The 14,671-nt window shown below is 46.2% G+C and overlaps 1 protein-coding gene across 4 annotated transcripts in view; it reads right to left on the bottom strand.

Annotated features, from left to right (window-relative positions):
• Positions 1-7,692: 7,692 nt before the first annotated feature.
• Positions 7,693-14,671, bottom strand: part of LOC147605124 (RING-finger, DEAD-like helicase, PHD and SNF2 domain-containing protein) — a 72,499-nt gene continuing 65,520 nt past the window's right edge. For all 4 annotated transcript variants that reach the window (XM_086794427.1, XM_086794429.1, XM_086794426.1 and 1 more), the window contains 2 exons: positions 8,683-8,908; positions 7,693-8,520 (listed from right to left, as the gene is read on the bottom strand). In XM_086794427.1, coding sequence (XP_086650553.1) covers positions 8,224-8,520; positions 8,683-8,908 — 523 coding nt within the window. In that variant the 3' untranslated portion in view covers positions 7,693-8,223. The remainder of the gene's footprint in view (positions 8,521-8,682; positions 8,909-14,671) is intronic.

The following is a 14,671-nucleotide window of genomic DNA, read 5'->3' on the forward strand; positions in this document are numbered from 1 at the left end:
AACACACATGCATATAATTGAAGCTAAGTGTTTATTCTAAATATATAGCGAAACATAGCTATATAGACATTCTCTTTGAGCATTTTCTCCTGAAGGCAACAAGCATAAACGGTGCTAAAGTAGGAGTCATTAACAACACACCATTGTCGGCTCTATTCATTCCATGTTGGGAAGAAAAGCTCTTCAAAATGATGCATCAGAATGATCCTTCCACATCAATTATGTGAAGATAAGAGGTGTTCAAACGTAAATGTGATCATATCGTCTTATTGGAACATTTTCTAATCATTGTTTACTTAATTTAACTTAACAAGATAATTTGAAACAAGATATAAGACAAAATGAAAGATAATTTTGTAAATAGAAAAACAGTGTGTGTGTGCGCGCGCGCGCACACGCGTGTGCACCAAGATTATTTATGTATAATGTATAGTTGACTATGGACTCAATGAGCTTGTATAAAGTCTGCATTCTCTCTAGGAATAACTATTCTATCTCGAGTATAAAATCCCTGAGCAGTCTATACAATATGCGTTAAAGAACATGATCTAGATAAGGGTAGAGCATAACACTTGCTCATGAATAACTCCAACTCGCATGAGTATCATTGTCCTAATGCAACATTCTCCCAGAATCTAGAAGTCAAGGTGGCGGAGGGGAGTAAGTAGCATCGGCCTTTGAAGTTGGGAATTTGATTAATAGAACCTTCATTAGCCTTAATTTGTATAAATCCAAAATTTTCTCTCTAAGGTTTCACTCTCTTTCTAGCTTCTTTATCTCTCTAGATTCCTGTCAGACATTTGATTTTTTTCCCTCTACTCCATTGCTTGTCCTTTACTCCATTCTTTTTTGAATTTGGTTCCTTCACAAACAGTTCTACCCTTATTCATTAACTTATCTTTTATTCGACTTCTAAGGTGATAAAATTCCATTAGTAGGAGCATTCTCTCTCTAAAAATGACTAGGCCTTCACCGATTTAGGGTCATATTCACATGGCTTCTTTACCATAATTTGTTAGGGATTCTAATATAGAATAATTCCATTATTTTACTCTCTTCTAAAGGTTTCTATGGGTAAAATTTAGGGTATGAGTTCACATGCACAATTGTGTAACTAACACCTTTTTAGGCATTCTTGACCCTCATCTTTCTAGGATTAGTCTCTCTTTATTTTAAAGATTTCCACTAAGTCTAAGGCTAGATTTAGAGTTTCTTCTAAGCAAAAATTAGCACTTCACAACTAGGGTAAAAGACTTTAAAAATCTACTCTATGGTGCACAGTTTGAGGATCTCACCCCACACAAGATCTTCTAAATCCATTCTATTTAATTTATTCTCGAGCTAATTCCAAAGACAAATAACCTATAGTCTTAGTTTAAAAGATCAAAACTATTTATGAAAAAAGGGAAGGGGAGTTTAAGTGCACTTAGAAACCCCAATTTTTGATACCCAAATTAATTTTCCTTTATGGCTTCAATTATTACAAACACCTAAGATTTTTTATGCCTATCCCAAGTCAAAATGAAGGTATACCCATTTACAATTATGCTTCCAAGTCTTCCTAGTAAGATTGTCAAACATAGTCTATGCTTTTTATCCTAAGGCTCACTACAGTAAATAATTGCAGCGAGCATAAATGATAAAAAGAATTCATATGCAAAGGTTTGGTCAAAAACTTGTGCTACATGAAGGTCAATCTATTTAAATTGGCCTATTTAATGGTTTCCAAGGGCATATGGTAGATGCCTAAGATAATAAAGCCCATTTTTTATTTACTAACAAATAACAAAATGCTAGAAAAGAACTAAATTGAAAAGCAAGGATTAAAACATCAAAGAGGGATACGGTCTAGGACAAAGGTGTATAATGTGTCCATGAAATCTCATCATGGAAAAGAAAGACGACATAACAAAAAAAACTAAAACTACTGTAGATATGTATGGATCATCATCGTCATTCTCATCATGAAGGATCATTTGTAGTTGCTGCCTCATCCTAGATTCTCCTCCGGCCTACAAATTTATGGGCCCTCCTCACCCTTGCTAATGTTGGAAATTCTTTATGGACCCCTACCACACTGATGGATAGTTCCTTCTACACACTCACACCCCTATGTCCTCTACACCTACTTTGTATCCACAATGGGCTACTCGAGAGAGAGAGAATTACAAGAAGTTTATAAAAAAGATAGAGAGAGATAAAGTGGGTCTCTTTGTTCCCGCCTCGTGCTAAATGGAGAAGGGGTGGGCGAGAGAGAGAGAGAGAGAGAGAGAGAGAGAGAGAGAGAGAGAGAGAGAGAGAGAGAGAGAGAGAGAGAGAGAGAGAATATAATAGATAATTATTCAAAAATCATGATTTTAATCATAACAATGTGACCATTATTAAAAATTTATATATATTCATGGAAATTAAAAGTAGTTAGAAAAGTAATTACTAAAGAGAGTTAGTTATGTCACTATTTATTATTAAATATAATTCTGAAAACTGATTTTAGATTTCAGACATTAACGACACTTCTTATAATGACTAAAGAACGTTCTTATGCTTGTCAGAAATTTAAAAATTAAGTCTAGCACGTTTAGATTGTGTTTAAAATTTGAATTCGTTTTCATAGTTTGTTGTGAGTTGATTTCGTGAGCCATAGTGCTTGACAAATAGAGATCTTTTTCTTTCTTTCTTATCTTCATTTGGCATGTTTTTTTCTTCATTGTCATAGAGAACACAACCTTTCACATTTTTGTAGGAGGTTTAGAGAATGATCCTATTGTTAGAATTGTGTAGGGACGTTTTTATATTACTAAGCAAGCGAGGATCTCATCAATTTTGGGCTGGTGAGCTTTAGGTGCTCTAGGTCTAGAAGGATGAGGCCATCTAGTCTCCGAAGTGCAATGGCACGAGGCAGGGTAATTCCAGTGAAGGGGTGAGATGGTGGGTCCCTCATCACTACTTTGGTGACCTCATCTCTCTGAGTGTCCTCTTGTGGGCAAAAAAAACTGGTGATAGTAGATTGAGATGGGTGCCGAGGTCGAGGATCTCTAAATAGTAATTTGGTGTCATCATCGATCTCCAACAGGAAGTGTCCAAGACAACGCTGATCTGGATAGTCCATCACCTGAGATAATGGCCCAAACCCCTCTTTGAATAGGCAGTGGAATCTCCCCTTGCTCTCATAATACACCGGGTATTGACAAATATAATGCTGACTCTACTCCTCCATGGCACAATCTACAAAGTCTGATCCCTGTTGCTTTGCCAACCTCAAATTTCAAGCCTATGGGATGAGACCTTGAGCTAACCAAATGCTATGCTCATGGCATGTGACATGAAAGCATCAAGGTACATTGGCCTCTCCATCCTCTGTAAGCCTCGTAAAATGGTCACTGTAGTACTACATCTTGGGTGGTAGGGCTCCCCTAGGGTAATCCATGTATCTCAAATGTGTAACTATAGCAAGCTATATTGAATTACACGGTTCCTATCCACGTGTGAGGCTGGTGTAGGGGGAGTCCGGGTCATATTGAAATGGGGGTAGCTGGCTCATTTGTAGTCCGTGTGTGGTGAACCATGTGAGAACATAACCATACTAGGATGGATGCACCCCTCTCTCTGCTATTGCTTGAGAAGACTACAGTGCCAAGTATGGTAACTGTGACGAATCCATAGCTAGTATCATCTGTATTTACGTGACACTCTGGAAGAAGGCCTTACCACCATAGGTGCTGTAGCAAACTTTGCTTGAATGATATGGTGAGGGATAGATGGTTTGTAGCATATCAATCTCGATATCCATCAAAATCTATGGTTGCTCTACGCATTGCCAATCTACCCGCTGCTGATAAGCCCAGTGCCCAGAATGGAGATGCATTTCATCATTGATGGAGTCACTAGTGTGTCAAAAATCTAGGCCTTCATTGTGGGCTCTTGGAAGTGTGTTTAGTGCAACACTCTCTCTAGGAGGGCACGTGTAGTGTATCCCCTAGTCAATCTGTCCTTTGATGCTCATCTCATGGAGAAGCATTTGTTGGAGCTTGTGAAATTGACCCAAGTAGACATGAGTTTGCTACATCCACCTAGCTGCCCATGTAGGTGATCTTTGTATGTTTCCTCACACTAGGGGGATGTATAGAAGACCATGACCTTGGTCTTCCCAAGGTTAACTCAGAAGCCCCTCTGCAAATAGAAGTCCTATAGGGCATCCATGTGCTTTTGTAGTCCCTCTCGTGAGTCTACAATTATAAACACTATCATTAGTATATAAAAGAATAGACACAAGTATGCTTGCTAGGGATGCCCCTCCACCTCTCGCTGTGCAATCAAGTCTAAGATCTCGTTAATGCATAGCCCGAAGAGGGTGGGGGACAACATGTAGCCTTGTTTCACCCAATAGTATTGGATATTTCCTCTAAAAGTCCTCCAAGGCATCTCACCCTCCCAATCATTGACATATATAAAGCAATAATGCCCAAATCATGTTTGATGGAACCCCAACGGTCTGTAGGCACTGTAGTAGGCGATCACGTGGCACCGTATTAAAAGCTTTGCAGAAATCAACAAAGCAACAATAGTGGCGTCGGCCATTAGCCTTGGCTTGCTCAATGAGGCTCCTGAGTGTGAAGATGTGATCCGGGGTGGGGAAGGTATGCTTGAACCTAGCCCGGCCTACCGCTCTATGCTCCTCTGAACTGAGCTCTGTCTCCAACATGGATCCATATAGCTTGGGTAAGGTATGGCAGATCATGATGGTCCTGTAGTTATGGGGCTCCATAGTGTCCCCAGCTTTGTGTATGGGTGAAATGATGTGTGATGACCAAGTGTGGGAACAGCCTTTCACCAATGCCCTGATAAACATGTAAGCCAAGAGAGGAGCAAGGGTGTCATGATCTTGGGAGCGGCCGTTTTGGAGTTTTCGGATGGCCTTTTCCACCATGGTCGATGTGAATAAAGTAGTGGGACGAGGTTCAGGTGGATGTGGGAGTGCAGAATATGGGAAAGTGAGTGCATAAGTGTGCTAGATGTGAGGATCTATGATGGATGTGGGTGGACGTTGTTCCCTCAACCTATGCCAGGCATCCTAAGAGTTGCCGCTCAAGAAGAGTTCGTATATCTCCCAGTATTGCTTTATCACATATGCTCGTTTCTTGTGGTGAGTGAGAGCGCGGTTAATCCTTTGAGCATCGTATAACGCTCGAGGATTTGACCAGTTGCTACCTCTCGCTTGAGACGAGCATGTGTGGTGCGGCACTTGTCATCATACCAACCATTGTGGGGCATGGTAGCTGTCGGCGGCTTATAGCATTGGAGTGGGGGGGTGTATGGAAAGCTGTATGGTGTTGGTGAGTTGGGAGGTGAGGGTGGCAAGGGGAACTGATGGGTCCATATCTACCAAAACATAATCAATGTTGTTGGCACGCCAAAAGCAGATGCCTCAGAGCTATACATGATTTTGGTATATAGTGGGAGGTGGGTGGGGGTGGGCTGGGTGGTGTACAGGCAATGGAGAACCGAGCGTTTAAAGTCCTTAATGAGGAGAACTTCACCTAGTCCCAACATGGCTGAGATCTCATCAAACAATGATGCATAAGGGGACTCCTTCCTCTCCTCTTCCTGAGTGGTTAGGCTGTCCTGAGTATCCTGTATAGCACAACGCGACGAAGTATTTGGTGCAAAGTAGCAAACCACCACATGTATGTATCTAGTGTGTGTAAGCTGTAGCCTAACCCACATGTATCTGGCATCCTCAGCCTGCTTGACTAAGCTCATCATACCCTGAAGGTGCAACCTAAATAGGATTGCTACTTCTCTTGACCCCGTACTCCTCCTGTCCTGTGGGTATGCCCACGATAAGCTTACTCCCAGTGGTATTTGGCGACACGAGGCAATCCCCTCTCCGAGCTCTGATGTGTCTCCATATAGAAGACTATCTCGTCCTGTAAATGTCTCCCGGAAGCTTCCCACATCTGACCATTGGTTGGCATCTTGATGCAAATAGTCTCATAGACCCCACGCCCCTATTTAGGGGTGGGGCACCTCTCCTTAATGATGACTCTTCCATCTCAGTATACTGCCCACTTCCCTTCCTTACAGGCTGCCATGACGACCTCCATTGAGGCCTTCCTGTGTGCCACCTGTGTCAGAGTCAGATCCTCGTCCAAGTAGATTTTCTCCCCCTTCAACGGTACCCTGGTATCTAAAAAGCTTGGTGACTCCGTAAGTCCGGGAAACAAAGAACAAGTGGACATGGTCAGGTGGTATCCTTTCCTGCTCTCATCCACAAATGGGGAACCTTCCACCTTCAGATTCATGCATAGCTCTGAGGCAGCTGCTTTTGCCGTGCTACCCTTTGCCATACTTGTGATGTCAATGTGTAAGGCCTTAGTCTTCCTCTGCTTCTCTTCTTCGAGCGTCTTGTGTGTAATGTTCCTCTTCTTTTCTACTATGATCGGTGGGGTGGAGGCTCCATGTTTCTTGACCACTGCTGTTCACTCCTCCACTCCCCGTTTTACTACATCCGTCCATCCCCGCACTAGTTCTTCTTTTGTTGCTACCATACTCTCTCGAATCTTTGCCTCTACACTCTTGTGATAAGTTCTTCCATGTGTGTGAGTTCCCCCTCTTCCTTGATAGTGCTTTGGCCTTCTTTGAGCTTGTATGTGAGACATTCCACTTGCTCTTTCAGTCGGCTCACCTCACTGGAGAGCTTCTCAACCTGTAAGGTGTGGGCTTGCTTCATTTCTCCCAATGCTTTCTCATAGCAGTCCTCTTAGATCCGCATTATGTCCTGAATTGCCTTAAGGCCATCTTTGACTAGTGAGCCCAGAACTGGTTTCCATCTGACCAATAAGACTTCAGCTGCTGGGATAGGCCATCCCATTTCCCTGACCTTCGTGGCATTTGTTCAACCAGGTGGGCACAGTCTCAGAGCCCCATTAAGAGAGAGGATTATGTTGCTGCCTTGGGGGCCTGAGCAAGGCGGGTGGGGAAGGAGGCGGCGAAGGTGGGGCAGCAAAGAGAGGGAAGGAGAACGAAAAGAGAGGAGGTGGTGAAGAGAGAAGGTGGTGCAGCGACGAGAGGGAAGGAGGCAGTGAAGAGAGGAGGCGGCGCAGCGAAGACAGAGAAGGCTGCACAGGTGGGGTAGCAAAGAGGGAGAAGGAGGCGCAGGTGCTGGAAGGCCATATTATGAGTGCAAAGAGAACGGCCTTGTCTGACATACATTGAAGGCCTCGTCCAACATATCCATTGTCTTATCTTCTTACTGAGCTTTGTACCATAAACCATCTTGGAGTCTGCATTCTTCCTTGGTCATCTCATCAGTTGAGTAAGAGCTTAGTTAAATGTAGATTGGCAGGCATAATACCCAAGTGACGTCGTATTGTTTAAAAACTTGAGTAGCTGTTGACTTTCAAAAAAAAAAAAAGTTTTAACATAGTAAAACAACAATTTGAATAACATATTTTCTCTGCATGAATGATTACATCATGTGCATCTCTAGCAAACAAACCATCCCTCCCCCCTTCGTGAATTCATGTTTTCATTCTGCAAACATTATAGCTTAACAGTGTATTGATAAGTTGGCAAGGTTCTTGCCCGTGTGGTTAGCTCACGATCCACGCTGGTGAAGCTGCCTCGTATGTTCGATCCTGAACACCATCTTTTTTAGGGCACTTGTTACATCAATGTGACCCACCATGCCTATACATAATGTGAAATGCTATAAGACTTTCCAGTATACAAAAAGTGTGAACAGTTGTCAGCTGGCGAAAGCAAACCACGGCACTCCAGCTGCCCCATGGAATGGTTACCATGGGTGAGGACACTCCAAACCCTTCAACATCCCATGGAATGGTTACCATGGACGAGGATACAATGTATTGATAAAAGTGCACCCCTCGTGAATATATACATGAATGTTGGCTCAATCCATGTACACCAAATTGTAGTCATTTATATGTCAGCTGCTCAGACAGCTTGGGTGCAGAAATACCCGCTTATCTAAGAGCATATGCTCACTAGGTATCCTAAAAGAAACAACAAAAATCCAAGGAGAAAATAATGCTTTTGCTGGCTGCCAAATTGGACGACCATTACAAGATTGAAAAATAGTAAAAATTGCAAAGGCAGCATATGGGAAAGCCTGCCCCTTGATCAAGATACCCATTTTGTCTAAAGAATGGAAGCTCAAAATCCTGGAAACAAGAAGGAAAGAGGAAAACAAATGTTGCTGCATCAGGTATTACTAGGCCTGCCGTTGAGTGCCTGCCTTAGACGCGCCTCGGCAGCTGCAGCAGCTGCAGCAGAGGGCGGCAACTCCCTTAAGTTATTATCCCCTGAGGTGTTTTCACGTGTGTCTGTCTGAACAGGTTGTCTACAGTCGTCAGTCTCTCTCTTAAAAAGCATTTTCAGATCCTTAACAGTCAGCGTTGAAACCTCTTGATTACTCTTTCTTCCCATGGTCACCCCATTTGGTGAATGGGATTTCAGCTGGCTTAATTTGTAGATGCTTTCCTCCACTGTATCCTTGATCTGCATGATACATATATAAAGAGCTCTCATCATTTAGGTAATGACAGCCCATCACAAAGCTTAGGGTCTTTACAGTGTAAAGACCCTAACTCTTGTATATAACTAGTTTGCCATACACATTGCCTCCTTGTTGTGAATGTGTGGCATGAGAAAAATACTCACCAAGAACCTGTGCACATAAGTTGTATGCTGTTGTCCGATCCTATGTACACGGTTTACTGCTTGAGCTTCGGCACCCGGATTCAGCAATGGCTCGATCAAAATGACATGTTGAGCTTCAGTCAAATTAAGCCCATTTGCACCGTGCTGGATCAAGAGGAGGAGGACCTGAGCAGATTCACCCCCTTCATCCTTGCCCTTAAATCTTCGAATGGCTGCTTCCAAATTCCTGCCTCATCACCACATAAACAATGATGAATGAAGTTACATGAACTCTGTTCCTGACCTTCGAAAATAATAAGCATTTCACTTAGAACAAGCAGCTCTAATTGTTTTCTATGCTCTCTAACAAGACCAAGGTTTGAATATTGATGTAATCACAAAAACTTGTATAGTTATGACGTGTTATTAACATTAATGATGCAAATGGCATCATCACGTGATCTTCTGGCTGAGGTCAAGATTCACCTCCCTGTTAAACTAAATATTTCTTTCAGGGAAATTTCACTTCCCTTGTTTTTTTGTTTTACTATGTGTGGGGTTTGGTTTTTCAGGATCAGGCTGCCGGCAGGCCGACCTTGGCCTTCCTGGGAAACTTTGCTGAAGATGTCATCTACTGTGGCTTTACCCTGTAGGAGATGCCTCGGCTGAGGATGGACTTCCCACTACATCACTCGGATTTTTTGAAGGCTAGCCTTAAGGTAGCCTTCAACGAGGTCAAGCAAACAAGGTTTCTGAGTACTGTCTAAGTGGCTATGGCCTGTGCGCTGGGCGACGTGTGAGGCCTAAGCTGTAAAGTACAGGGCAGGGCACCCTGAGCTGGGACGCACTGGGTGCAGCTGAGGCCCTTTGCGGATGCCCCAAACACCTTAACTAAGGTGTTTTACATCACTTGCAAGCTCATCAAGCCCTATCCAAATTTTGCCCAGGTATGGACCTGTGAACAAAAAGCGCACAGCTTTCTGTAAGCCAAGAAAAGCATCTTTCTAACATAACATAACAAAAAACATGCTAAAGGCTCTTTTTTTTTTTTGGGGGGGGGGGGGGGGGGGGGGGGTTTGGAGGGGGGGAAAACACACAAATAATACCTTAAAAAAAACATTGCTCAGGGACATTAAAAAATAATAACTGAAAAAAACATTGCTCAGGGACACACAGCGAGGTTACTTGGCTTTATAGGCCACCTGTTTGGTTGTTCCCCCTTCCCACCCATTGTATGAGATAACCTTGCCAGCGAGGAAAAGCCCCTCTCCCCCCTATTGTTTTCTTGTCTCCCACGATTGAGACTGGGTCATGTGCTTAGCCAATTTGGTTGTATTTTTGGTAACTAATGGAAGGCTCTTCACCCCCCCCCCCCCCCCCCCCCCCATCCTCCATCCTTTCCTCCTACTCTTCCCGCAGCAGTCCCCCCCCCATGCCCCGTCCTTTTCTTCTGAGCCTGCACTCCCCTCTCCCTCCACCACGAGCATTCCCGCCACCCTCCGACAACACCTGGACGCAGCCGTTGAGCTTCGTCCACCATTTGATTCATTGATTCTCGGAGCCGGTGGAGATGACCATTGCCGCCTCCCCAGTGAGGGCTCTCCCACTGGAGTCCCCAAATGGCCTCCCCATGATCTTGGGGCCGCTAGTGGATTATAGTTTCTTCCGATGTCTTCCGGTTGAAAACATATATTTTGAGGAGATAGTGGCTCCCATTTGGATGTGTGTGGTGTTTTATCATTCTAGGCTATCCACGCTAGAGAGTGGCGCGATGATCTTCTCCTTTCCTTGAGTGCAGGCCCAAGGATGGAGTGGGATTTGGATCGGTAGTTGCCGCCATCCAAGGGCAGGCAGTAGAACTCTCGCATCATCTTCATGGTCTATGCATCACCGACGTGCTCACCCATCTCTGGCCCTTGGCTCGGATAGGGCTGGGAGGCTCAGGCCATAGAGATAAGGACAAGGAGGTGGTGTCCTCCAGCTTGGAGGTGCTGCTCTCTGTGTTCCTTTATATCTCAGTTGTAGTACCCCTCCCCCCGTCTTACAAATACCTTCATTGTGATCAATGGATAGAGAGTATGCCTACTCTTGCGCTCGGAAAGAGTGGTGACATATGGAGGACAAGATCCGTGCTCACCTGGCGCGCTTTCGCACCAAGACCGATTGTGATTACTCCCCGTCGAAACCCACGCCCAAGACTCTTCGAGTGGAGGGTAGCCATAGAGATTGATATGTGGATAGCCGCATGGAACATTCAGGGTTTGGGGGGCCTCAATGCTTTCAGAGGCGAGACGTCCTTAGAGGAGAGCTCCATTGAGCTGCAGTTGGGGGACCCATTGACATTCTCTTTCTCCAAGAGCACCATCTTTTCGAGGGGCGTACCCGTTGCTGTGGGAAGATTTTTCCAGACAGGAGTCACATTTTTTGGTCTCCTGGGACGAGGGAGGAGTTTGTATTTCTGTCAGTGAGCAGCTCTTGCTGACAGTAGTTGGCACAGGTGTCATAGTCATTGGGTGAGCGTAGTGGGTTACGATTAGGATTGGAGAGGACTGTGTGGGCTTCCTTAATGTTTATGCCCCGAACGTCGCACAGCAGGTAGAGCCACCTTTTGGAGTACAGTCCGTTAGGCCCTTCCTTAGGCTGACTTTTAGTGCATGGGTGGAGACTTTAACATGATCGAGTCAGTAGAGGACAAATATAGAGAAGGGATGTGTGTGGGCTTCCTTAATGTTTATGCCCTGAATGTCGCACAACAGGTAGAGCCACCTTTTGGAGTACAGTCCGTTAGGCCCTTCCTTAGGCTGACTTTTAGTGCATGGGTGGAGACTTTAACATGATCGAGTCAGTAGAGGACAAATATAGAGAAGGGATGGCTACAGTCTCAGGCGTAGGGTACTCTGCTTGGGAAGAGAGTTGATCCTGGGACTCAGGGGACAGGACCCTTGGCATCTGCCAGAGTTTGGGCGCAGCCCCGAGAGCCTGTGCTTCTCGCGGTTTGATAGGAGGAGCACCAGCCCCAACCTCTCTCGACTTGATAGATCCTATGTAGATGAGTGGGCTTGCGATCGCAAAGGCATGATTGGCATGCTTGCGGGCACCACTTTCTCTGATCTGTAGCCTCACACAGGACCCTAAGCCTCATACAGGACGGGATTGGATTTTATCTCAGGTTTTGCCGCGTGCACCTTGGATGCGGGCCTTGGCGAGATCAACAGCTTTTTGCAAGAGGTAGCACAGAGCAGATTGGAGGGATTCCATGAGCATAAGAGGAGCATTCGGAGGAGTCTTGCTTCTCTCCAGTGTCTTTAGGAGAGTTCCCCCGATAGCTCATGGATTGAGAGTCACCTTGTTGCCGCCCGTACAAAGATCAGATCTATTGAGGAGAGAAGGGTGATACCATGCCAGAGCTTCCTTCTAGACCCAAGACGGAGATAGAGTCACAGGGGACTTTTTTGAGATCACAGCCCCTAATAGGCAGAGAGATGGTATTTGCAGGTTGCGTGGCCAGGATGGAGCTACTGTTTCTGACCCCCCCATGTGAGAGCCATTGCCACGGATTTTTTCGGATCTTTCCTCGCGGGTGCCCTGTTATCTCCACAGGTGGTGGACGTGTGAGAGAGGGTTTGGCGGCACATGAGAGAGGTGGTTCCCTCCGCTCTCTGGAACTTCTTATTGACTCCCTTCACAACAGAGGAACTGGCAGAGGCATTGACGGCTCTCCCTAGGGGTAAATGCTTGGGGGCGGACGGGTTTCTAGTTTCCTTCTTTCTTCATCACTGGGATCTCATGGAAGGCGGCCTTTGAGCAGCCTTTAATGAGATTATGACTATAGGTGCCATGCCACAGAGACTTTCAGAGGGTTTGATTCACTTGATTCCTAAGGAGGGTGGTGATAGATTGAAGATCCGGCAGTGGAGACCCATCACCCTCCTTGGGACCGCCTACAAGATTTATGCCAAGGCCATCAACTGGAGACTTTAGCCTTTCCTCCCTGACTTGATCCATGACACTCGGATACGTTTTGTTCAAGATCGAAGCATTCTGGACAACATCTTCACTTTCTGCGAGGCGACAACTTCGGCCAGGATGCAGCATCAGGACCTCATTGTGCTCCTCCTAGACTTTGAGAAAGCTTATGATAGAATTGATTGGAGCTTTCTGGAGGGCACGATGTATCGGATGGGGTTCCCAGTGGAGTGGATCCGTGGTGTTTCAGGCCTCTATTCAGCCTCTCACAGTCAGGTTCTCATTCAGGGAGCCCGAGGTGACAGATTTCCCTTCTCACGCTTGGTCCGGCACGGCTGTCCACTAGCACCTTACCTCTTCCTATTTGTCGCCAAGGCCATGGGTAGTTTTCTCTCAGCTCAGGAGATGGGGCTCTAGGGATTACGTCTCCCCATCTGTACTCAGGAGGAGCTGCTGGACTCAAGTTTGCAAATGACACAGCAACATACTTATCCGGAGATGTGAGGAATCTCTAGAGATTTGTAGAGGCGATTGAGATCTTGTCACACATCAGGAGCATATATCAACTGGCACAAGCAGCTCGCCCCTCTTCTTTTGAGCATTCGGAAGAAGCTTTTATATTGGAGTTCTACGAGGCTCTCCTTAGCCGGCTGAGTGGTGGCGACGAACTAGGTCCTTCTTGCCACCATGTGGTACATTACTTCTTGTTGGGCCTTCTCCCGAGCATGCATTGGTCATGTACAACAGTTGATCTGGAACTTCTTGTCGGCCGGCAGTGATGGGAGGCCTGCCCGGGCCAAGGCCTAAATAGTGATCATTCAACCACGACGTAGAGGGGGCCTAGGCATCATTGACCCTACCATTCAGAGTCATGCCTTGCTGGGCCTGCCCCCCCCCCCCCCTGGCTGTAGAGCACAAGATGGATCTTCATAGAGATGCGGGCCCGCGGCTTTAGCCTAGCTTTTGAGGCCAGATTTGCACCTAGCCTACTCCGAGCTTGGGATCACCTTAGGCCGGCCCTTTAGCAGTGAGCTCTGGTAGCCTTGAAGGAGCGTCTTCGGCAGCCCCTGATCTAGAACCCCTTGATCCGTTTACCGAGGGGCCACATGTTGGGGGCCCGACCTCATGTATCATGGGAAGTGTTGAGCGTTGAGCATAGGACTTGCTAGGTCCCTTGGAGATTGGTTTGCATTCACACAGCTTCCCCCGGAGGCTTAGGGGAGAGGCCTGGTTGGGATCCAGGGTAGAGATAGACTCAGCCTCAACATGGACTCTGCTATTCCCCAGGCGTGGCTCACCCCTATTCCAAACTTGACCCCCCCGCAATGGCTAGGCGTGTTTACTAGGCATGATATTCTCTTGGCAATCCATGGCGCGGATGAGAGCTGTGCTTTGCTCACTTTTTCTATTGGACCCCATGGCAGATTAGAGAGATCAAAGCCCCCTTTGGATGATTTCACTGGTGGCTGCACCTTAAAGAGGATGAGGGTGATCGGATTTCGGGCACACGAGTGGCATATTGACCCACCCCTGGCCAAGGTGGCCAGGGGGAGATTCTGGTGGTTATGGATTTGGGAGAGCCTGCCCTTCACGCGCCTCCGGTGGGACCCGAGGGAGTGGACTTGGCGTGATCCTACTGACCGGGAGGAGACATTGGGTACCGCGTTCTTTGCATGCACGATGCGACTAGGCCGCAAGATTCAGATGCCTGAGGTTGAGGGCACCCCAACAGTAGCAGTACACTAGCAGTCACACGACCTCTCACAAGGGTTTCTCTTAGGGATAGTTTTTGATCTTGAAAGATCACCCTCTTTCCTTGGCTGTTGGCACACAAGAGTTTGGCAGTTGGCACGTGGTTGGCCATTGGCGGTCGACCAACAGCTCGTTCGAGGTGCGGCCACCCTTACGAGTCTCAGCGACATTGTCTTTGGGATTGCCTGAAGGCTTAGCAGGTTTGGTAGCAAATTCTCTGCATTTTCATGATGGACAGAACCTCGCCCCGTATCATTTCATGGAGCATTGTTGCTTGGGCCACAGAGGCTGA

Source organism: Cibotium barometz, chromosome 60 (assembly GCF_041138505.1).
Source record: "Cibotium barometz isolate CiBa-2024 chromosome 60, ASM4113850v1, whole genome shotgun sequence".
In the NCBI taxonomy this organism is placed as follows: Eukaryota; Viridiplantae; Streptophyta; class Polypodiopsida; order Cyatheales; family Cibotiaceae; genus Cibotium; species Cibotium barometz.